This window comes from Oncorhynchus clarkii, chromosome 8 (assembly GCF_045791955.1).
Source record: "Oncorhynchus clarkii lewisi isolate Uvic-CL-2024 chromosome 8, UVic_Ocla_1.0, whole genome shotgun sequence".
Taxonomy (NCBI): Eukaryota; Metazoa; Chordata; class Actinopteri; order Salmoniformes; family Salmonidae; genus Oncorhynchus; species Oncorhynchus clarkii.
Window position 1 is genome coordinate 26,479,802 of NC_092154.1, and position 23,332 is coordinate 26,503,133.

The 23,332-nt window shown below is 41.2% G+C and overlaps 2 protein-coding genes, 1 long non-coding RNA gene and 1 pseudogene across 3 annotated transcripts; all 4 read left to right on the plus strand.

The window, feature by feature from the left end:
• The first annotated feature begins 244 nt into the window (after positions 1 to 244).
• LOC139415189 (thrombomodulin-like) lies at positions 245 to 6,686 on the plus strand. The gene has a single exon (XM_071163087.1). It carries the CDS (start codon positions 404 to 406, stop codon positions 2,045 to 2,047), a length of 1,644 nt encoding a protein of 547 aa, XP_071019188.1. The 5' UTR covers positions 245 to 403; the 3' UTR covers positions 2,048 to 6,686.
• On the plus strand, positions 3,616 to 6,686 carry LOC139415188 (thrombomodulin-like). Its single transcript, XM_071163086.1, has one exon. It carries the CDS (start codon positions 3,616 to 3,618, stop codon positions 5,266 to 5,268), a length of 1,653 nt encoding a protein of 550 aa, XP_071019187.1. The 3' UTR covers positions 5,269 to 6,686.
• An 8,308-nt stretch (positions 6,687 to 14,994) lies between these two features.
• LOC139415194 (toll-like receptor 5) lies at positions 14,995 to 16,372 on the plus strand (annotated as a pseudogene).
• Positions 16,373 to 16,449: 77 nt separating this feature from the next.
• LOC139415201 (uncharacterized) lies at positions 16,450 to 19,370 on the plus strand. The gene is made up of 3 exons (XR_011634947.1): positions 16,450 to 16,749; positions 17,917 to 18,028; positions 18,269 to 19,370. It is a non-coding gene; the product is annotated as an uncharacterized lncRNA (long non-coding RNA).
• Positions 19,371 to 23,332: the final 3,962 nt, after the last annotated feature.

Consider the following 23,332-nt stretch of genomic DNA (forward strand, 5'->3'; position numbering starts at 1 on the left):
ATAAGATATCATACAAATTGTAATTCTTACAAAATGGATAATGGATATTTACAAATTAAGACATACAACACAAAACGTAACATTTCGTACAAATTTGAGTGTTACTACTTTTACTTTTACTATGTTAAGTCTACCCCTGAGTCCAGGTTGCAGCCTGCCCAACTACAGGTTGAGAGAACTTGTTTGTTCTTAGTCAGCAACTACGCCATCCAAAAAGGAACTTCCTTCCTTGATCAATCGAAAACATGGAGGGAGGCTTTTATAAATGGCAGTTATCAGCAGTCTTAACGTTCATTCTACTAATCAAACCGTGCTTTATAAGCAGAGGGGCCGAGTAGCTTACATCTCTAAATGATATGCGAAATTGTTATATTTGATTTGAGGCGTAGGCTATTGTTAAAAAATGAGGGATACTGTAGGAATACTCGTTGCGTTAACATTCCTTTTGAGAGTCAAGGGTGAAGCCCCTCGTGGCGGATACTGCATCGAGAAGCAGTGCTTTGCGGTTTTCCAGGACCAGGTCGACTTTGGAACGGCACAAAAACATTGTGAGGATAATAATGGGCACAATGGACATTTAATGACAGTGCGATCTTTGATATCGCATAGCATCCTTTTAATATTACTCGGTATCCATACTGGAAATTATTGGATTGGTTTGCAGCTACCGAGCGGGCAATGCCCCGACCAAGCGTTGGGTTTACGAGGGTACAGGTGGATAACTGGAGATAATGAAACGGAGTTCCAGAACTGGGGACACTTTGATGATGTCTGCTCTTCAAACTGCATTTCAGTATCAAAATACGACTTTGAATGGAAGGAACAGCCATGCAACAGTAAAATAGATGGATTTATTTGTGAATATAAACTTGACAGTCCTTGCCAACATGTCATGGTAAAAGGGGACGAATCCGTTCTGTACGACAACCCATTGGGATTCAAGGGAGACAACCTACTGGTTTTACCCCTGGGAACCATTGCAACGCTCAAATCCCTCGGATCGAAATACATATGTCACGTTGAACAGTGGATACAAGCACCATGGAATTGTGACGTATTTAATGGTGGCTGTTCGCATGACTGTACCTCAGTTAACCATGAACCTGTATGCACCTGTCCACCTGGAAAAACTCTCCAGGACAACAATGTCACATGTGAATTTGCGCTAAATGACCCCTGCCATGACTCAGGGTGCGCGCATCTCTGCCAGAAAAAAGATGACAGCTACGCTTGCATGTGTCACCATGGGTACGCACTGGCAGAAGATGGGAAGGAGTGCAAAGACATTGATTATTGTGTCGAGGATAGACAATGCCCGGGACAGAACAGTGAATGTGTCAATAGGCCTACTCTTGGTGGATTTGAATGCAGATGCCAGAAGGGATATGAGTTGGAAAATGACACATGCGTCGATGTGGATGAATGCTTCATGGGTCCATGTGAGCACGGATGCACGAACACGATAGGCAGTTACATTTGCTCCTGTTTTGATGGATTCATTTCAATGACAGAAGACGCCAACAGGTGTAAATTACTTTGTTTAGCAGAAGAGTGTCCCACAGAATGTGATCGTAGTAAAACATATCAATGCTACTGTCCAATAGGTTACTTACTCGATGACAGAAACGGGTCGTCAGTTTGTGTCGACATAGATGAATGTGAGATGGATTCCTACTGCCACAGTAATTGCACAAATACTTATGGAGGTTACCTGTGTTCTTGTGACGAGGGATTCGACTTGGTTGGTGAATATGATTGTGTTGAGAGAGAATCATCGGAGGGTTCAGGTTTTACGACACCATATATACCAAGTGCCAAGCATCCAACTGAGCGTCCTTTCACTGTAAAGGCGGGAGGTCTTCTTGGAATGATAGTATGTATTGTCGTTGTTATTTTGGTGATGGTTGTACTTATTCACCTTATACTGAAACGTCGAGGTAATTTAGACATTGCTTTCGAAAGCCAAGGCGTTGGTAATCACGATTTGCAGCAAGTCTCAACGGATAAGTACCACAAATTGTCATTTGACAGACATTTTATAATATGACAATTAATATGTTGTTGGATAACTTTGCCATTTTCTTTGTCATGCCTTGTTTACACGTCTGCAAAGGAGAATCAGCTGGTTTGAACTTGTAATGTTTTTATTTCATGCAGTTTTAATAAGCATATATCAGAAATGGCTCACCTCATCACAAAAAATTCAAACCAATCTCATACGTGAACAAAGCCAGTAACAAAGTAAGCCTATAGGCTAACTTGCAATATATATATATATATATATCCTATCAAATGATTATGAAAGAAAACATAATAAATTATTATTTAACTTCTTTGAGATTATTATTGTTATTTACTCACTAAAACTCGTTATTGAAATGTAGCAAAAGCAAATAACAGCCTACTGTTTAGCAAATGGTCAATTAAGCAGCCATGCATGGAGGTATCTGCTTGCTCCACTTTTATTTGTGCCAACAAGTTGAATATAGGCCATGAATTATATCAGTGGAAAAACTATAATGCATCTTTGGAGTAAGGCTGTGTGTGTGGACGGCCTATATTGGGCTATACTGTCATTAGTTGGAGAAAAATAAAATGTTCATTCCTTCTTTATTGGAGGCTTAGTTTGGTATTTGTAACTTAAAAGGTCTAATCGAATTTCATGCAAATACCTGAAACCATATTATGTGTAAATCACCTAAAAGGGGCAATCAGTAATTGCTACATTCATTTTTTGACTAATGAATGTATTATATGAACCCATTGATTCTTGAATAATATAACTTATAATATACCTGTCATACCCCATCAGAACCCAAAATATAGACCTAAACTTTTTTTACTTCAATGTTTGTAAACAAAGTAAATGTAAGCAAACACTATATAGCCTCAAAACATGGTTATAACTATAATTTTGATATAATGGATTGTCAGTCCTGCATTCAGCTTTTTACCAAAACAGGAGCGGGGATGCCTTTTTTTAATAGTTTCTACTGCTGATTGACATTTTAAGAGCCTTGGGGTTCTGTTCCCATGGTGCCCATTTCTGGATGGGGTTCTAAAATGTATCCCAAAATAGCTTGAATGTGCCATCTGAGCTACCAGAGAGAGATAGAGAGCGGGCGAGAGAGAGGCGGGAGAAAAAATAACATGTATTAGGCTTCTACAAATAAATTGAACTATATCCTAATTCCATTTGTTGAAATATTGGCATATTCAATTGTAGAGGTTATCTACCAACGTGTATTTCATGTTTGCAGTTTACTAGTGTAGACATTTGTTTATGTGCCAAATGTTGGCTATTATTTGCGCCCACTCGGGTGTGGGTAGGCTCGCGTGTCTGCGTCATTCGAAATATAGGCTATAGTGATGTGCACCGTCGCAGTGGGAGAGATAACGTTTTGGGAAGGGGATTAAAACAAGCAGCTGAAAACGAGCTTCCTTCCAAGGAGGAACTTCCTTCCGTGACCAGAGCGCAAACATGGAGCGAGCCTTTTATAAGCGTGAACTATCAACAGGATTATCAGTCTAAACTAGGCTATAGCCTACGTTGACTTCTAATACGCGCAAGAGTTGTAGGCCTAATTCGAAAGTTGTAACAACTGAGTTTTAAAAATGAGGGACATAATAGTGATGGTGTTTGTTACTCTAACATTCTTGATGAGAGTGGGAGAAGCCCAACATAATGCATACTGCGAGGGGAATCATTGTTTTGCTGTTTTCCAGGATCCAGTCGATTTTGCAACGGCTCAAAAACATTGTGAGAGCAATAATGGACAATTAATGACAGTGCGATCTTCGGAATCACAATACATAATTTCGATTTTAATCGGTATTACAGGAGATTACTGGATTGGTTTGCGGTTACCGAGTGGACAATGTCCCGACAGTGCCTCTGATTTGCGGGGGTACAGATGGATAACGGGAGATAATTCAACAGACTTTCAAAACTGGGGGCTCATTGACAATGTCTGCTCTTCAAAATGTGTCTCGGTGTCCAAAATCGAATTGAATTGGACAGAACAATCATGCGACAGGGAAATAAATGGATACCTTTGTGAGTATAATTTCCCAAGTGGCTGCAAACGTATTGACATCAAAAGCGAGGAATCCGTTCTATATGAGACCCCATTTGGATTCGAGGGAGAGGATCTACTGGTATTGCCCTTGGGAAGCACTGCAACGCTCAAGCCCTTTGGTTCCAAGTATATCTGTCTCTCTGAACAGTGGATGCAAGGACCATGGATTTGCGATGAATTGAACGGTGGTTGTGAGGATGAGTGCTTATCGATTAATCAACAACCTGTATGCATCTGCCCACCTGGAAAAATTCTGCATGACAATAAATTGACATGTGTTGTTGTTGTGCAAAACGATCCCTGCCTTAATTTCGGGTGTGCACACGTTTGCTACCAGCAAAATGACAGCTCCATCGCCTGCATGTGTCACCATGGGTACGCACTAGCAGAAGATGGGAAGAAGTGTAAAGATATTGATGATTGTTTCGATGATAGACAGTGCCCGGGACAGAACTATGAGTGTGTAAAAAATATTGGTGGATTTAAATGCAGATGCCAAAATGGATTCAAAATGATGAATGACGTTTGCATTGACGAAGATGAGTGCTACATGGATGGACCATGCGAGCATCTTTGCGAAAATACATTGGGCAGTTATAATTGCTCCTGTTTTGAAGGATATATTGCAACGAGAAAAGACCCTAACAAATGTCAACTGCATTGTCCTTTCGAAGAGTGTCTTGCAGAATGTGACCCAAATGATCCACAGCAATGCAACTGTCCCGAGGGTTACCTGAGCGATGTAAGAAATGAAATTAGAATTTGTATTGACATTAATGAATGTGATAATGGTTACTGCGAACATAATTGCAATAATACGTATGGAGGTCATATGTGTTCTTGCTATGAGGGATTTGACTTGGTTGACGGATGGAAATGTGTTCAGAGAAAATCGTCGGAGGGTTCAGGCTTTACGACACCATCTGATTTTATTACACCAAGTGTCAAATATCCAACTCAGCGCCCCTCAACTGTGACAGCAGGTGGTCTAATTGGAATAATAGTGTGTATTGTCATTGTCGTTTTGGTGATGGTCTTTTTACTCCAGCATATTCTCAAACGTCGCAGCAAATTGGAAGTTCCAAGTGCGCCCAAAACCCAAGGCGATGATGGACACGATTTGGAGCAAGTAAGGACGGAAAAGTACCCCAAACCATCTGTGGACAGGAATTTCAAACAAGACACTTAGATTATGGTATTATGTGTGTCATTTTCATTGCCATACAGGGAGTTCACAATCAACTATTGGCAATCAATTGTTTTTTAATTTCATTATAAGGTATCCAGAGTGCAGGCCATGGCATATACATGTAAATATCTCATCATCACATCCTCACCTTGTCACACAGCCAAGAAGGTATCTTTCAAAACAATGTGTGTAAAGAAAAAAATATATAATATCTTTATTTTCATTTTGTGCAAATGTTCCTTTAGCTCACCACAAATCCCAATCCTTTCAAAAGTGTGACCCCTTGTGGACTATTAAAGAGACTGCTATTTAATTATGCTTATTTAACCTTATCGAATAATAGTCCTTTATTTCATGAATTCAATGTATTCTCTCTATAACCTATTACTCCAGATTTTTTTAGTGTGCAGGATTAAGATTTTGTCACAATTGCAATTCGGATCATTTGCTCTCCTGCTCTCAAATATTATTACAAATCTTCCTTCTTTTTTAGTTAGGATTAATGTTATTTTGTTCTGAGAGTCTAATATGATTGAAATAACAAGACTTGACCATTTTGGACTGTAATTGGAATAATAATTGGCATGTAGGCCTAAATTGTAACGTTTTGAGCTGAAAGCCCAGTGATCTGATAGGGTGATTGGAAGAATCCCTCTAAGATCAACCTATTTCACCCCTGATTGTATTTGGCCTACAGTAGCGCAGCCGCAGGCTATTGGACTATGGACTAGTCTACTAGACTATATGGAGTAGACTATTGAGACAGAAGGAGAATTCCCCTGATTATACACATTTAATTAGCATAATGTGTAATAACAATGTAATCTTGCAAACAACTTGATACAGCTCTTTCCAGGAGATCCAGGAGGACAGGTTTTATGTAAGAATGTACTTTTCGTAGCAGGTTAGAATTTACGCAGTAGGTTATGAGAATTAACGTAGCAAGTTATGAAAATTAGGTTAAGGGTTAGAAAAAGGGTTAGGGTTAGCGTCAGCTAAAATGCTAACAAAAATCTAATTTTGATGGTGGCAAGACAGGCAGAACAGGGCTGAAAGGGACGGTTACCTACGGATCCGCAGACTCTGTCTTTCAAGAGGACGGTTTGAATCTGTAAAACCACTGGACTATAAAAACAACTTAAAGTCCGTAGAAGTAAGAGGACCTGATATACTTCATTCTCAAACATGGTTGGATTTGAAAGAGTCAGTTGGTTTCCAATAGAGACTAACTGCAGACATAATCTCTCAAGCCCATCTCTCAGGGCCCTCTCTATACTACCACGTACTGGTGGGACATGTTTAGAAATCATGTCTTTCAGGCCCATCATCTCTCAGGCATAGCCGAAAGTATGGGTGCTGGATGTGTGCATATGGTAAAACTGCAAGAATTTGTGTTGCAATAAAAAACTATTAAACCATTTTCTGTTGCATTATTGAAATAAATGATAATAGAATTGAAGTAGGGGAGATTACATTTTTGGGGGGATATTTATATATTGGCCCCATCCTGCATGGAGAGCTCTCAGCTCTGTTTTCTAAGCAGTATGCTCTTATCTAGTCAGTTGTAGGGGTTTTGAGTCGGACACGCTCTGCTGTAGGATAAACGGTTTAGTTTGAGTTAAGTCGGGTCTCTCTCTCTCCCTCTCTGTTGGTCTCCCCTCTCTCTTCTCACCCTCTTCTCTCCCTCTTGTGGTGGATATCAAGTGATGCTCGTCATTTTTTTAAACTTCTATTTTCTATTAGTTTAGAATTCTAAACTTGGCGAAAAGGGAATGGGACCAATATCAAATAAGGAACATGACATTCTCTCTCCCTCGGCTCGGAGGCCTGCTCCTGCCCATGTCAAACACAGGCGTACTAGCCCTCTAGTCTAGTAAGCAACAAAGTGCTGGGTGCAGCCCAGCAAGTGGTGCTTTCCACCCACTGGTGTTGGAACAAGGTGAGCGCCTTTCTCCGCGATGGATCACATAGCTGTCCTTTTGTGCTCAGTTTTAATATACACAATATTAGATACAACACTCCTCTTGTTATCTCTCTCTCTCTCTCTCTCTCTCTCACTCACTCACTCACTCACACACTCACTCACTCACACACTCAGACACACACACACACACACACGTTGTCATTATGTAGTATAAGAAATGTGTGCTATGTTCTCAACGGTCTATTCCTAGGCGGCATGTGAGTTTATATTTTGTGAGTTTCAAGTTTGGGGAAACTTAAAATATATCTTACAATTTCTACCGATCTGCATGCCAGTTATGATTTTCATATGCACATTTCCATGGAACAGTTTCATTTCAATAATAACGTTTTATTCATCAAAATGATTGTCACTTTGTCAATAATACAAATCGGAATTATTATTATTTTTTTTTTTTAAAGTTACAATTCCTGTTCGTCTAGGGAGGGAGCGAGAGTTTAGCTATGTCGAATGCATCTTTAGTTTGTCAGCAGGCATGGGCTGGCATTTTGACTTGGGATGTATACTTTTGGGGTGATTCTGTAGTTGGAATGAGAGGTGTCTCAGATGGGGAATGGTGCTTGCTAACGTTAGCTATAGCTCCGAGATGGCGAACTCCTTTGGACACCTTTCTCTAAGTCTAAATATATCTGGTTAGCATTAGCTATATTCAGTTTCGGGGTGTGTGTGATTTAGCAAAAGTGTAGTGGAATATTCTCACTGCTTTTGTTATCCTTTTGTTATCCTTAGTCCATTAGTCCATTAGTAGCCAGCAGGATATCACCCTACTGCTGGCTTGCTTCTGAAGCTAAGCAGGGTTGGTCCTGGTCAGTCCCTGGATCTCCCATCCAGGGACTGACCAGGACCAACCCTGCTTAGCTTCAGAAGCAAGCCACCAGATGCTGCTGGAAGTGGTTTTGTGAGGGCCAGTAGGAGGCACTCTTTCCTCTGGTCTAAAAAATATCCCAATACCCCAGGGCAGTGATTGGGGACACTACCCTGTGTAGGGTGCTGTCTTTCAGATAGGACGGTAAAACAGGTGTCCTGACTCTCTGAGGTCATTAACAATCCTATGGCACTTATTGTAAGAGTAGGGGCACATTTTGGAGTGGAGAATATTAAAGACCTTGAATATGTTCAGCCCGCAGGACATAAAAGACCATTTGACTCAATATAGTGTCGGGAATTGCTTCAGTCCTTCAACCAAAGAGGTGTGATCTTGATTGATAAATGAAATATATTTACATCATTGTTATGAAAAAAGGTGCTATCTAGAACCTAAAATGGTTATTTGGCTGTCCCCATATGAGAACCCTTTGAAGATCCCTTTTTGATTCCAGGTACACGTATAACCGTTTTGGTTCCAGGTAGAACTCTTCTGGGTTCCATGTAGAACCCTTTCCATAGAGGGTTCTACCTGGAACCAAAAAGGGTTCTCCTATGGGGACAGCCATAGAACCCTTTCGGAACCCTTTTTTCTAAGTGTGTACGCACACACACAAGGTTAAAAAGGTTTTGTAAATAGTCTATTTGTTTGCCCTCAAAATAAAATAAATGGTTTATGCTATGAGGGAGCGAGGCATATGCAATAAAGGGGACAGAAATTACAAAAAGTACAAAAATATACAAATGTTTCTGTAAATTATTTGTTTGTCCTCTTGTGCTGGTATGGAGTGCAGCGCATAGCCTAACAGAGTTTTTCATTGAATTTTTAAAAAAGAAAATTAAGAATGGATAGGATCTGTAACAATGGATAGGACACTTGTTCTCCTCCAAGCGTCAGTGACCTCCAGGAACAGTGGCCTTTGCTTTTCACCAAGTTATGGCTCTGCGACCACTTCAATACCCTCACTGGCATCGTGATTGACAGTCGCCTGACTCAAGCTCATCTGAACAAGGGTAAGAGAATTGTCAACTTTTTTAAAAGCCAAAAGACCAAGCTGAGGAGAGAGATCCAGTGCCTGCTGAATGAAATCGACATCAGAGGCAATGACGATCTAACAGACACTGCTGCCATTCTTTTGTTGATGACCCACTTCAAAGAGAAGGACGAATCTCAGTTCCTCTTGGAAGATGTAAGGAATAGTGTTTTTATATTTATAATGTTTATATGATTAATGGTTTTATTATACTATTACACATCATTTGAATATTTTTTATATGTAGGTTTTGTGATTTTAGGTCATTGCAACTCGGGTTGATGTTGAGGCGCAAATTCCTTTGCCAGACACACTAAGGCTGATCATGCTTGGCAATACATTTATTTTATTTAAGGTGGAACAGAAATATATAGTATTGTGGTACCTATCTAGAGATATCTAGTAGGTATACACTAACACACACACTTTTGTGTATTTCAGGAAATACTCTATTACAGTGCCTTGCGAAAGTATTCGGCCCCCTTGAACTTTGCGACCTTTTGCCACATTTCAGGCTTCAAACATAAAGATATAAAACTGTATTTTTTTGTGAAGAATCAACAACAAGTGGGACACAATCATGAAGTGGAACGACATTTATTGGATATTTCAAACTTTTTTAACAAATCAAAAACTGAAAAATTGGGCGTGCAAAATTATTCAGCCCCTTTACTTTCAGTGCAGCAAACTCTCTCCAGAAGTTCAGTGAGGATCTCTGAATGATCCAATGTTGACCTAAATGACTAATGATGATAAATACTATCCACCTGTGTGTAATCAAGTCTCCGTATAAATGCACCTGCACTGTGATAGTCTCAGAGGTCCGTTAAAAGCGCAGAGAGCATCATGAAGAACAAGGAACACACCAGGCAGGTCCGAGATACTGTTGTGAAGAAGTTTAGAGCCGGATTTGGATACAAAAAGATTTCCCAAGCTTTGAACATCCCAAGGAGCACTGTGCAAGCGATAATATTGAAATGGAAGGAGTATCAGACCACTGCAAATCTACCAAGACCTGGCCGTCCCTCTAAACTTTCAGCTCATACAAGGAGAAGACTGATCAGAGATGCAGCCAAGAGGCCCATGATCACTCTGGATGAACTGCAGAGATCTACAGCTGAGGTGGGAGACTCTGTCCATAGGACAAAAATCAGTCGTATATTGCACAAATCTGGCCTTTATGGAAGAGTGGCAAGAAGAAAGACATTTCTTAAAGATATCCATAAAAAGTGTCGTTTAAAGTTTGCCACAAGCCACCTGGGAGACACACCAAACATGCGGAAGAAGGTGCTCTGGTCAGATGAAACCAAAATTGAACTTTTTGGCAACAATGCAAAACGTTATGTTTGGCGTAAAAGCAACACAGCTGAACACACCATCCCCACTGTCAAACATGGTGGTGGCAGCATCATGGTTTGGGCCTGCTTTTCTTCAGCAGGGACAGGGAAGATGTTTAAAATTGATGGGAAGATGGATGGAGCCAAATACAGGACCATTCTGGAAGAAAACCTGATGGAGTCTGCAAAAGACCTGAGACTGCGACGGAGATTTGTCTTCCAACAAGACAATGATCCAAAACATAAAGCAAAATCTACAATGGAATGGTTCAAAAATAAACATATCCAGGTGTTAGAATGGCCAAGTCAAAGTCCAGACCTGAATCCAATCGAGAATCTGTGGAAAGAACTGAAAACTGCTGTTCACAAATGCTCTCCATCCAACCTCACTGAGCTCGAGCTGTTTTGCATGGAGGAATGGGAAATAATTTCAGTCTCTCGATGTGCAAAACTGATAGAGACATACCCCAAGCGACTTACAGCTGTAATCGCAGCAAAAGGTGGCGCTACAAAGTATTAACTTAGCTGAATAATTTTGCACGCCCAATTTTTCAGTTTTTGATTTGTTAAAAAAGTTTGAAATATCTAATAAATGTCGTTCCACTTCATGATTGTGTCCCACTTGTTGTTGATTCTTCACAAAAAAATACAGTTTTATATTTTTATGTTTGAAGCCTGAAATGTGGCAAAAGGTCGCAAAGTTCAAGGGGGCCGAATACTTTCGCAAGGCACTGTATATTCCTCAAAATGAATGGCGTCGATCGAGGGGAGAGTGGTCTGTGATTTGGACAGTGAGTCCAACTTTGCTGCTGCCCTTTGTGCTCTTCAGCACCTTCTATGTTTTTAACATAGAATACCAGGAGTTGGCCTCTGCAACCTTGGGGCTGATACAGAGGTAAGCATTGAACAATCATTGATCCAACACTTACATTTAGCATTTGTTAGTTACATTGCAATGATATTTCTTATTGTTATTTTTTCAATGCCTCAACTGATTTAATATATTCTATGTTGGGTTGTGCAGGTTCCTGGCTTGAGCACACACTGAAGGAACCAAATGCACAGCGAAAGCATGAGTGAGCCGCAAGACCAGAAAGGTCGTTCAGAGGAAGCCGTTGGCAATTAACCCACATGTTATACACTTTCTCGCAGACCTGAAGGAGTTCAAGTGTAAAACATTCCAACATATAGGTACACAAACAGACACACCTGATGAATACAAACTTTATTTGTCTGTTGTCATCTGCCTTTTTACCCAGTGAGTAATAGTGATAGTAATAGTAATAGTAGTAGTAGTAATAGTGATAGTAATAGTGATAGTAATAGTAGTAGTCATAATAATAGTAATAGTAGTAGTGATAGTAATAGTGATAGTAATAGTAGTAGTCATAGTAATAGTGATAGTAATAGTAGTAGTCATAGTAATAGTGATAGTAATAGTAGTAGTAGTAGTAGTAGTCATAGTAATAGTAGTAGTGATGGTAATAATAGTAGTAGTAGTAGTCATGGTAATAGTAATAGTAGTAGTCATTGTAATAGTAGTAGTGATAGTAATAGTAGTAGTAGTCATTGTAATAGTAGTAGTCATAGTAATAGTGATAGTAATAGTAGTAGTCATAGTAATAGTAGTAGTCATAGTAATAGTGACAGTAGAGCAGCTCACAGATTACTGCACCTGTACATAGCCCACCTATAATTTAGCCCAAACAACTACCTCTTTCCCTACTGTATTTAATTAATTTATTTATTTTGCTCCTTTGCACCCCATTATTTGTATTTCTACTTTGCACATTCTTCCATTGCAAATCTACCATTCCAGTGTTTTACTTGCTATTTGTATTTACTTTGCCACCATGGCCTTTTTTTGAATTTACCACCCTTATCTCACCTCATTTGTTCACATCGTATATAGACTTGTTTATACTGTATTATTGACTGTATGTTTGTTTTACTCCATGTGTAACTCTGTGTCGTTGTATGTGTCGAACTGCTTTGCTTTATCTTGGCCAGGTCGCAATTTAAATGAGAACTTGTTCTCAACTTGCCTACCTGGTTAAATAAAGGTGAAATAAATAAAATAAATAAAAAGTAATAGTAGTAGTGATAGTAGTAGTAGTAGTAGTCATAGTAGTAGTCATAGTAATAATAGCAGTCATAGTAATAGCAATCTCTATCTTTCTATTCTAGTCCATGTTTGTCCTAGTTGACATATCAGAGCTAAGGAGGATCAGGGTTTCAAAGATTGAGGTGATCCCGGAGCCTGTGGTGGCTTGCGCCATCCCGGAGCCTGTGTTGGCTTGCTCCATCCCGGAGACTGTGTTGGCTTGCGGTATCGTGATTCTCTGGCTCCAGTCTAGCCCTGCTTGCTCCTCTCTATCGTTTCTCTCTCAAAGACAGGCAGGCAAGCAGTTCTTGTTATGTTTTTTTGTAAAAATGTCTCCCTGTTCAACTGTTGTTTTCCTATTTTTCATTGATCTGTTTAGATGTCTTTTTGTGTGTGTGTGTGTGTGTGTGTGTGTGTTGATTTTACCCCTTTTTCTCCCCAATTTCGTGGTATCCAATTGTTTTAGTAGCTACTATCTTGTCTCATCGCTACAACTCCCGTACGGGCTCGGGAGAGACGAAGGTTGAAAGTCATGCGTCCTCCGTTTACACAACCCAACCAAACCGCACTGCTTCTTAACACAGCACGCATCCAACCCCGGAAGCCAGCCACACCAACGTGTCGGAGGAAACACCGTGCACCTGGCAACCTTGGTTAGCGCGCGCTGCGCCCGGCCCGCCACAGGGGTAGCTGGTGCGCGATAAGACAAGGATATCCCTACCGGCCAAGCCCTCCCTAACCCGGATGACGCTAGGCCAATTAATTGTGCACCTCCCGGTCGCGGCTGGTTACGACAGAGCCTGGGCGCGAACCCAGGGTCTCTGGTGGCACCCGGGAGGCTAGATTTATTTTTTTTCTTACATAATCCTGTATTTTCAAGAATGACCTATTCTGATGTTTTGGTGTGTGTATGGTGAAGTACATTATTGGCCAGTATTTGTCAATGTTCTTATCACTGTCTGTTCCTCTCTTTCTCTCCCCTGCTATCTGGAGTTGTAATATTGCTCTTTTCAAATGTTGTTCTTTGTGGTTATTGTGCATTTCATGTGAAATTCATGTTATGTTCACGTATATTTCTTCACATATTGTTTTTCTTACAATATTACATTTCAGGGAGCTTCACGTTTATAAATGAGGCCCCTGGCATTGGAGAGGGGCCTGAGAGATTATGGGCCTAAGAGATGATGTCTATAAACTATTCCCACCAGTAGGTGGCAGTATAGCGGGGGGCCTGAGAGATGATGTCTGCAGTTAGCTCCTCCCCGTTTCTGGGGAGGAATTTATGAAAAACAGTAGGGGGATTCGTTCCATTAGTCGTAAAATAAAATCTCCACCTACACGGGGCACCGGGCCATGCTAAACGGACTCGCTCAGTGCTTGACTTATCTGAGAGGGGTGTAACCTATCCCATAAACATACTCACCAGCCCGACGCATATTTGGGTTATCAGCGCGGGCATGACTTCAGGTAACACAACTTTTACCTTTAACTTACTGTTTAGGCTTACTATAATAATTGCATTATTGTGTCGGCCAATAGTTGATATATCAGAAGAATAAAAAATGGTAGCCTGGTTGCCGTCTCAGTTCAGCTATTACCAGTCTTTTTAGTTAACGTTCCAATCCTTACTACTCCTGTGCCAACACAAGTGTAAATTGTGGAATGTTAGCTAAAAAGACTGGTACCCAGACTATTGTTTTGGGGGGGTCGTATGTCGACTATAACAAATTAGACCGTAAATTATAGACGTGAATGGTTACAATGCAAAGACACCAATACGCATTGAAGCACCAGACATGAACAATTGCTGTCATCTTGGAGTCAATTAACACGTCACAGTTCTTTGGATGCCAACTTTATAAAATGTCCCAGAATTGCAGCCTCTAGAGAAGTACATTTAAAGGGGGAATCTGGGATTGGTAGGCCTACATCCATTCTGATTCTTGAAAAATATAATGAATACATGCCTCACGAGCTTATGTCTAACTAACCCCATCATAACCCAACATGTAAGCTTTTTTAACTCAATTGTTTGCAAACACTGTAATTGTAAAGTAAAACTGTAGAGCTTCAAAACTCTCAGATGGTCAGTCCTTGTTCCATCAATGGTTACATTTCTCAGCTGTTTACCTAAAAAGTGTCAGGATACCCCTTTTTACTCATATGATAAGAGTTATGCCAAATCAAATAAATTGAGGCCCTAATTGAATTGCCCAATGCTCTCATCCCACTGGGCACAGACATCATTTCGATGTCTATTTTTGATTTACATTTGGTTGAGTTGTCAACTAACGTGAATTCAACGTGAAATCAATGAAAAATGGCACCATGTCATTGGATTTATGTTCAAAGTTGAGTGAAACGGGGAGAGTGTATGCATGTATTTGAAAATCTTGGCAAGCTTTTAAGTCTGGATTTAAGCTTTAACTCCCTGCAGGCTCTCCCAGATGGTATATTTAAAGGCCTCATCTCTATGGAAGAGATGGATCTTCACTTCAACTCACTCATATACCTCAAACCAGACATTTTTCCAGAGTCTCAAAACAGTTGACCTCTCTTACAATTTCCTGGCCTCTCCTGACCCAGAAGCTTTCCATTCTCTCAGCTGGATCAACCTGTATAGGAATCAATTCCACTGTGACTGCGGTCTGGAGGACTTTCTGACGTGGCTGAAAGGGACTAACGTGACTTTTCCTGACCCTGGCGTGAATGAATTCAGCTGTGAGTTTCCTTCAGATCTCCATGGCATCAGCCTGTTGAATTACAGCTCAGTCAAATCGTGTGAGGAGGATGATAAGAGGCTGGTTCAGGAGCTGAGGCTCTCGCTCTTCATCGGCTGCACAGCACTCATCATCCTGATCAAGTTCGGATCAATCGTTTTTGCTCGTCTCCGTGGATTCCTCTTCAAAGTTTACAAATAGTTGACCGCCAGGATCGTTGAGGGCCCTAGGAAGGATTCTCCGGCTGGTGGGCCTCGGTATGACACTTACTTATGCTTCAGCAACAACGACTACAAGTGGGTAGAAACCGCCCTGTTGAACAGACTAGATTCTCAGTTCGCGGAGCGAAACGTCCTCCGCTGCTGCTTCGAGGTCAGAGACTTCATTCCAGGTGAAGATCACCTGTTCAATATCAGGGACGCCATATGGGGGAGCAGGAAGACCGTTTGTATCGTCTCTAAAGAGTTCCTCAAGGACGGCTGGTGCCTGGAGGCCTTTACCCTGGCTCAGAGCAGGATGCTGGAGGAGCTCAGAGATGTTCTCATCATGGTGGTCGTGGGGAATGTCCCCCATTACAGACTGATGAAACATGAAGGCATTAGGACCTTTGCCCAGAAGAGGGAGTACCTGCAGTGGCCGGAGGACACACAGGATATTCAATGGTTCTATGAGAAGCTCATGTCCAAGATTCTTAAGGACAAAAAGAACACTGCCAAAGATAACAATGGGGGTATCACACTTGTAAATATGACAGTTGGAACTTAATGTTGTTGACTCATTTTTCCACAGCCTGTATGCTTAAGCGAAAATCTTATTTAACTGTACTGTGAATTCTTACATCAGTCATTTTTATTTTGTCTGTATAGCATTAAGAACTTTTACCATATTGATTACAGGCAAAATGGAGAGTGTCCTCTGTCTTTTGGCATAGCTTGTCTTTGACCACTAGGTGGCAGTCAACCTTTATTCACTAATATTGGAACTGTGAAACGTTACCTTCTGTATAAATCAAATCAAATTTTATTGGTCACATACACATATTTAGCAGATGTTATTGCAGGTGTAGCGAAATGCTTCTATTTTTTTATGAAAGAAATAACACACAAATCAAAATACTGCGAAATTGCTTTGGCGCTAGAAGCAAAGCTGCCATGTCTGTCAGCGCCATCTATGATTATTGTGTTTTGCAGTGTGTACAATGCAAAGTTCTCGTGGTTTACATTTACATTTAGTTTTCTCAGACTCACACAATCACACTCATACATAAAGCCATAATGTATACTATAAAATAACCAGTCCTTAATACAAATCATGTATAATCTTAATTCTTTGACAATAGAACCATACCTGCAATAGTATTGTGAAAAGACAGGACAGGAACACATCAGTCTCCAATGCACCATCTGACAAGTTGTTCTACACAGGAGCATGAAGAAAGGTAAAACACATATCCTGTCTCACATCCCCAATACATTGCTAGGTGCTTTCAGTGTTGACAGTACCAAAATACAACAACTCATGTACAAAAACACTGCAACATAAACAAGTTACAACGTGAAATCACCTCTATTCCATTCAGACCGTAGAGGACCAAACTACATCTCCCATAATGCAACGCCAGCACCAGTCGGCAGCTCAGCTAACCGTCTGCATCACAGAAAGGCATGCTAGCTAGCAACAGCAGCACTTTTAGCACTCTAAACTATATTAATAACAATAAAACTCTGAAAGTTACATGTTTCAATAGTCTCACACTCCCTTATAACAATATCTACAGCATTAACCACGGGATGTTTTATTTATTTAATGTTATGGACTTCTACAAAAGAGTAATCTGCAACACATACCATTCTCTGTGTTTTCTCGTACTGAGGAGAAAGGGAGCTACGGGTAGTACCAGGGTGATAGTAGGTGACACAAGCACCTAGATTAAATAAAATACATTTAATGAAACAAAACCCGAAGATGTTAACATCATTCAGTTACTGTAGCTGCCTACCTAACATCAACACGCAGCACCAGTAACGCAACAATTAAAAACAGACACCAAAAGTAAAGTTCCTGGCGATCATCATCAGATCTGACTCCCCCCTTCTGTCTGAACTTGGAATATTCCTGTTCGCGGGCTTTGGCCACTGACCCTCAACCTGGTTGTTCTGTCCGGAGTTGTGTACTATTTTAATAATTTGAGGTTTGATCGAATAACCATTTTAACTCTACAACATTAATATAAATGACATTCTCGCAGTGTCAATGTGTGCTAAAATGAGGGGTTTTAACTTTGAGTACTGGGACAAATGTGAATCACTGAAGCATTTTCATTTTAATTTTGGGTTGGATAATTAATTGGGTTTTGATTATGATTTGTAAACTGAAGGATTTTTTTTTTTTAAACGGACCAATTGATTTGTATGTTAACTGTATGAGTGAAGCAATTAATGTATTATGGATTGATTGTTTCAATTGATGTTATGCTAATTGTGACATGGGTAAAGAAGTTGTGTACTAAAGATGTTGACACTATTCTCAGCATGCCCTGGTGAATGGAGAGGTTGAACTCTGATCCTGAGAGTGAAACTGATCCTAATCTATTTGACCTTGTTAGGTTCTTATTTTCAGAGTCAATAACTCGACGGACACTAGAGAAGCTTAACGAAGTTTAATTCTCCCCAAAGGGTCGCTACAGCTGCATTCAGTCATCACATGTTTCCACCACCGTATGTATTTATGTATTTGAACATGGCTATACTAGAGACATGATAGATCAGAAGTATGTTATGTTATGTATGTATGTTATGTAATGTATGTAATGTTATGTAATGTATGTTATGTAATGTATGTATGTATGTATGTATGTATGTACTCCAATTTAGACACTCCACCTTCTCTCCAATCCTAACATATTTTATGGTTTGACAGGAAGTGATAGAGTAATCAACCTTTCTGCCTCCCTTAAGGTGACCTGACCTGACCTCAACCCCCTTGATGTCTAATCCAAAGCTCTTCACCTGTATCACCTATAGCACTCCCGTGACTTCCTCCCATCCACCCAGCACATTCCAAAGCCATCTGTCTCCTACAGATAACCATGAACTCTGATGTAACAACCATTCTCTATCACCCCGCAGATACTATAATATTACTTCTGATCTATCATGTCTCTAGTATAGCCATGTTCAAAGTTTACCCAGAATCCGACAACCCATATCTATTACTAAAATACATTTTTGATGATATTGATCCAAACCTTGAGCACAGGGCACAAATTGACCTGATTTGTAAACATTGTCTTAAGAGAGGCAACTGCAGATGGTGTTTTAAAGGGAAGACGTGGTCCCAGAGTCAATGGTCATTTCCTAAATACTATTTGATGTGGAGAAGACTGTGCTGATGGCAGAAAAAGGGATTAAACTCAGTAACCCAAATGATGTTATTTACCATGTATGGCAGTGCCTAACACCAGAAGGGTTTTTATCTCTTTTATTCTTTTCATTTTATTGTTTAAAAAAATATTTGAACTCTGTAAGGGTTTAACTGAAGGTTTTATAAGGGGGGAATGTGAAAGACAGAAATTAACTGGTTCCTCTTAGCTTAACTGGAGACAGGGCAAAGTGTTATATTCTTCACACCAGTGATAGAGCTGTTGTTCTGTTTGGAGCCTGTTGCTGGGGGAAAAATTCATGTTTTGTGTGTGTGTGTGAGACGAGTATGACCATACATCATCTGGGCGGAAAGTAAAAGGAGCTTGCTTGCCCAACTTGGGGGATCCGTTGAGCAACTGTTAGAGGAAGTATGTCTGGAGTGACTTCCTGTCATTCTGGCCCCTGTTGTCCTCACTCAGTTGCGACAGACTGAGGCAACCTTTTCACCCAGTTATCTCCCCTCACACACACATACATAGGGTGGCATGTTATGCAGACGCTTGCATGGGGTAGCTTGACTATGTAAAAGCTCCTGTAATCTTTGTACAGGAGGCTCTCACTCCTTCTCACCTGCGTGGCTGGGGTGACCAGCCACCTTATTATAATACGTTTTTAATAAAAGTGATACATTGATTGATTATTGATTGTGCCTCTCATTATTAGTTAAAGGAATGTTCTTCATGTGAAACGCATTAATAAATGCACACGTTAATTTCTACTCGCGTCTCATATCCTGTCCTTATATTAGTTGTATAAGTAATACAGTGTACTATACAACAAAACTGGCGACGAGGAAGAAACGTTCTCACGTTTATGCTCATTATCTTCGGCAGAAAGTCTGAGTTAAAAAATAAATACATTCCGCTGTAGAAAGACGCAGACAAAACGTGGAGCTAGCCAGTCGAGTGATGCTAGCTAGCTTTTGATGTCACAGCAACGAGACCCTCGAGGGATAGGAAGAGTTTCGCTGCAGGAGAAAGTGAAGTCAGCGTGAGTTAAAATAAATAAATGGGTCTGGGAGTAAGGGACCGTCTGAAAAGTGTGAGAAAGAAAAATAAACCGAAAATGCCTGCATTGGTTGGAAATATAGGAACATTTGATGAATCTGTGGAACAATGGAGTTCTTACACAGAACGTTTTGAGTACTTTGTGTTGACAAATGGAATTAAAGCAGAAGTCGTTGTGCCAACATTTGTGACTGTTATGGGAGGAAAAACATTCAATCTACTGCACAGCCTAGTAATGCCTGAAAATCCTGGTGATAAATCATATGATGAAATTGTGGCTACCTTAAAAGGACATTATTCTCCCAAACCACTGATAATGGGCAGAGAGATTCAGGTGTCAAGAGAAATCAAGAGGGGCAATCAATCTCACAGCTTGTGGCTGTATTGAAACAGTTATCTGAACACTGAATTTGGGCGATCAATGAGTGACATTATACGTGATAGGTTAGTGTGTGGCATGCACAGCGAGGCAATTCAGAAACGCCTTTTGACTGAGAGTAACTTAACATTGCAGAGAGTAACTTAACATTGCAGAGAGCAATAGAAGTGAGTACGTCAATGGAAATGGCAAATAAAGACGCACAACAGCTAAGTGCATCGACCCAAATGCATAAGGTGTCTACGGAGTTAAAAAAACAAGGCAGGAGGTGGCAAGCCATGCTATCGCTGTGGGAAACCAGGTCACCAAGCAGAGGAGCGTTGGTGCAAAGACAGACTGCAGAAGTTGTGGAAAAAATGGTCACATCAATCGTGCATGTAAAAACAAAAAGAGACAATCAAACAAAAGTACTGAACAAAGGAAAAGCGACTTCAGGAGAGTACAAAAAGAAAGGTCATAAAATGGAGCACACAGAGGATGAACAAAGTGATACCCTGTCTGAAGGGGAAGAATCTTTGCATGTTTTGTCCATTTCAGACAATGGATATGGATACTGGGTGACATCGCTACTGGATGGAAACGCAGTACGGATGCAAGTGGACACTGGAGCAACCATATCTTTGCTGTCTGAGGCTGTATACAAGGAGAAACTACATCACCTCACACTACAGCCCAGAAAGATGATGCTGAAAACATACACCGGAGAGATTGTTCCAGTGAGAGGAAGTGTGATTGTTACAGTGGAGCTCAACAAACAGAAGGTAAAGATACCACTCTACATTGTGAAAGGCAACCATCCAGCATTGCTAGGACGCACATGGCTGGAAAAGATGAAACTAAACTGGCAGGAAATTCACATGGCTGCAAAAGAGGACACAAACCTACAAGGGATATTGAGGAAAGACGGATGTGTTCAAAGGAGAACTTGGCAGTATGAAGGACATAACAGTTAAACTGACCGTGAAACCAGACAGCAAGCCAAAATGCTTCAAAGCTAGACCTGTCCCATACGCCATAAAACCAAAAGTTGAAATTGAGCTAAACAGACTAGTCGAGAGTGGAGTATTGAATCCAGTGAATGTTTTTGAATGGGCTACACCTGTTGTTCCAGTCATAAACAAAAATGGCTCACTCTGTGGTGATTTCACTCACAATTAACACAGTCTTGACTGCTGAAAAATATCCACTACCCTTCATTGACAATCTTTTCTCTGGTTTAGTTGGAGAACAAAAAATCAGTAAGATAGGCCTGACATAAGTCTATCTACAGATGCATGTGGACCAAGAGTAACAAGAACTGTTGACCATAGTGACTCACAAAGGACTGTACAGGTACTGGAGGCTTCCTTTTGGAATCACCTCAGCTCCGGCCTTGTTTCAGAGAGCTAGATACTGAGCGGGCTCACCGGGTCCAATGTTACCTCGATGATCTACTCATCACCGGCAAAGACGAGCAGGACCACCTGAGAAACCTGAACGCTACACTACAGAGATTGGAGGAGTACAGTTTGAGGGTCCAGAAGGACAAATGCAAGTTTTTCCGATCCTCTGTTGAGTACCTGGGCCACGTCATCGACAGTTCGGGGCTCCACATGGCGCCATCGAAGGTGAAGGCCGGAGCTGAAGCTCCATCCCCACAGAATGTTAGTCAGCTGAGATCATTCTTAGGACTACTGACATACTACGCAAAGTTTGTGCCAAACCTAGCTAACATGTTAAAGCCACTGCATGAACTTTTTAACAAAACCAAGCAGTGGAACTGGACAGACAGATGTGAGGAGGCCTTAAAGAAAGTGAAAACAGCCTTAGCTCAGTCAGAGGCCCTAACCCACTTCAACCCCAACTTGCCATTACAGTTGTCATGTGATGCATCGCCTTATGGCGTTGGTGCGGTTGTCTCACACATCATTCCATCAGGTGAAGAAAGGCCAATTGCTTTCACATCACGGAGCATAAGTAAAGCCGAGAGCAAGAGCGTGAAGCACTCGCCATTGTGCTTGGAGTTAAGAAATTTCATCAGTTTCTGTTTGGCCGATGATTAACACTGCTGATGAATCATAGACCCCTCACCTCCATCTTTGGTCCCCACACCAGCATTCCGTCACTTGCAGCCAGCCTCATGCAGCGATGGGCATTATTGTTATCTGCTCACCAGTACGATATCGAGTACAGAAGGTCTGAGCAGCACTGCAATGCAGACGGCCTCTCAAGGCTTCCCTTACCTGTCACACACACTGAGCACTCCCAGGCTGAAATCTTCTACTTCAAGGAAGTGACGAACGCCCCAGTTACATCTGTTTTTCGAGTCATCTTACCGCCGCCACTGAGAAGGCAGGTGCTTGAAGAACTCCATTCAGGGCACTGTGGCATGGTACGAATGAAGGAGATTGCACGCAGCTACTTTTGGTGGCCAGGTCTGGACGCAGCTATCGAAGACAAGGTCAAGTCATGTTCTGCATGTCAAAAGATGAGGAACATGCCAAAGCTAGCGCCACTACACCCATGGGACTTCCCAGAGGAGCCTTGGCAGCGAGTCCACATAGACTATGCAGGCCCACTGGAGGATCGTATGTTCTTAGTCGTAGTTGACGCACACAGCAAATGGCCTGAGGTCATAGTGATGAAGAGCACCTCAGTGGAGAGAACCATCGAAGAGCTACGGTCAATCTTCAGTCGCTTCGGCTTGCCAACGCAACTCGTTAGCGATAATGGCTCCCAACTGGTGTCTGAAGAGTTCCGGTCATTCATGGAAGCAAAGGGAATTCAGCACATCAAGTCAGTGCCGTATCGCCCTGCAACGAACGGCCTCGCTGAACGGTTTGTCCAAACGATGAAGCAAGCTTTAAAATCATCACAAGGGAAGGGCTCCCTCAATAGGTGCCTATACACCTTCCTGTTACCCTACAGAAACACAGACAGCTTCGCACACGACTCGACCTCCTGAGAGCTCCAAAGACTAAACAGGTTGTACAGACACAACCGAGAGCACAGGTAGAGACGGAGCAACGACAGAAGCTTCATAGATGGAGAGTTCTTGCTCGGAACTACTGCAAAGGTCCAAAGTGGATACCAGATGAAGAAAAAGGAAACCCCACACGGCTCTTGATAGTATCACTGATATTTAATAAGCTTACAAAGTGGATACCAGCCACAGTGGTTGCACAAACAGGGCCTGTGTCCTACACAGTTGACACACCGGGAAACATCATCTGG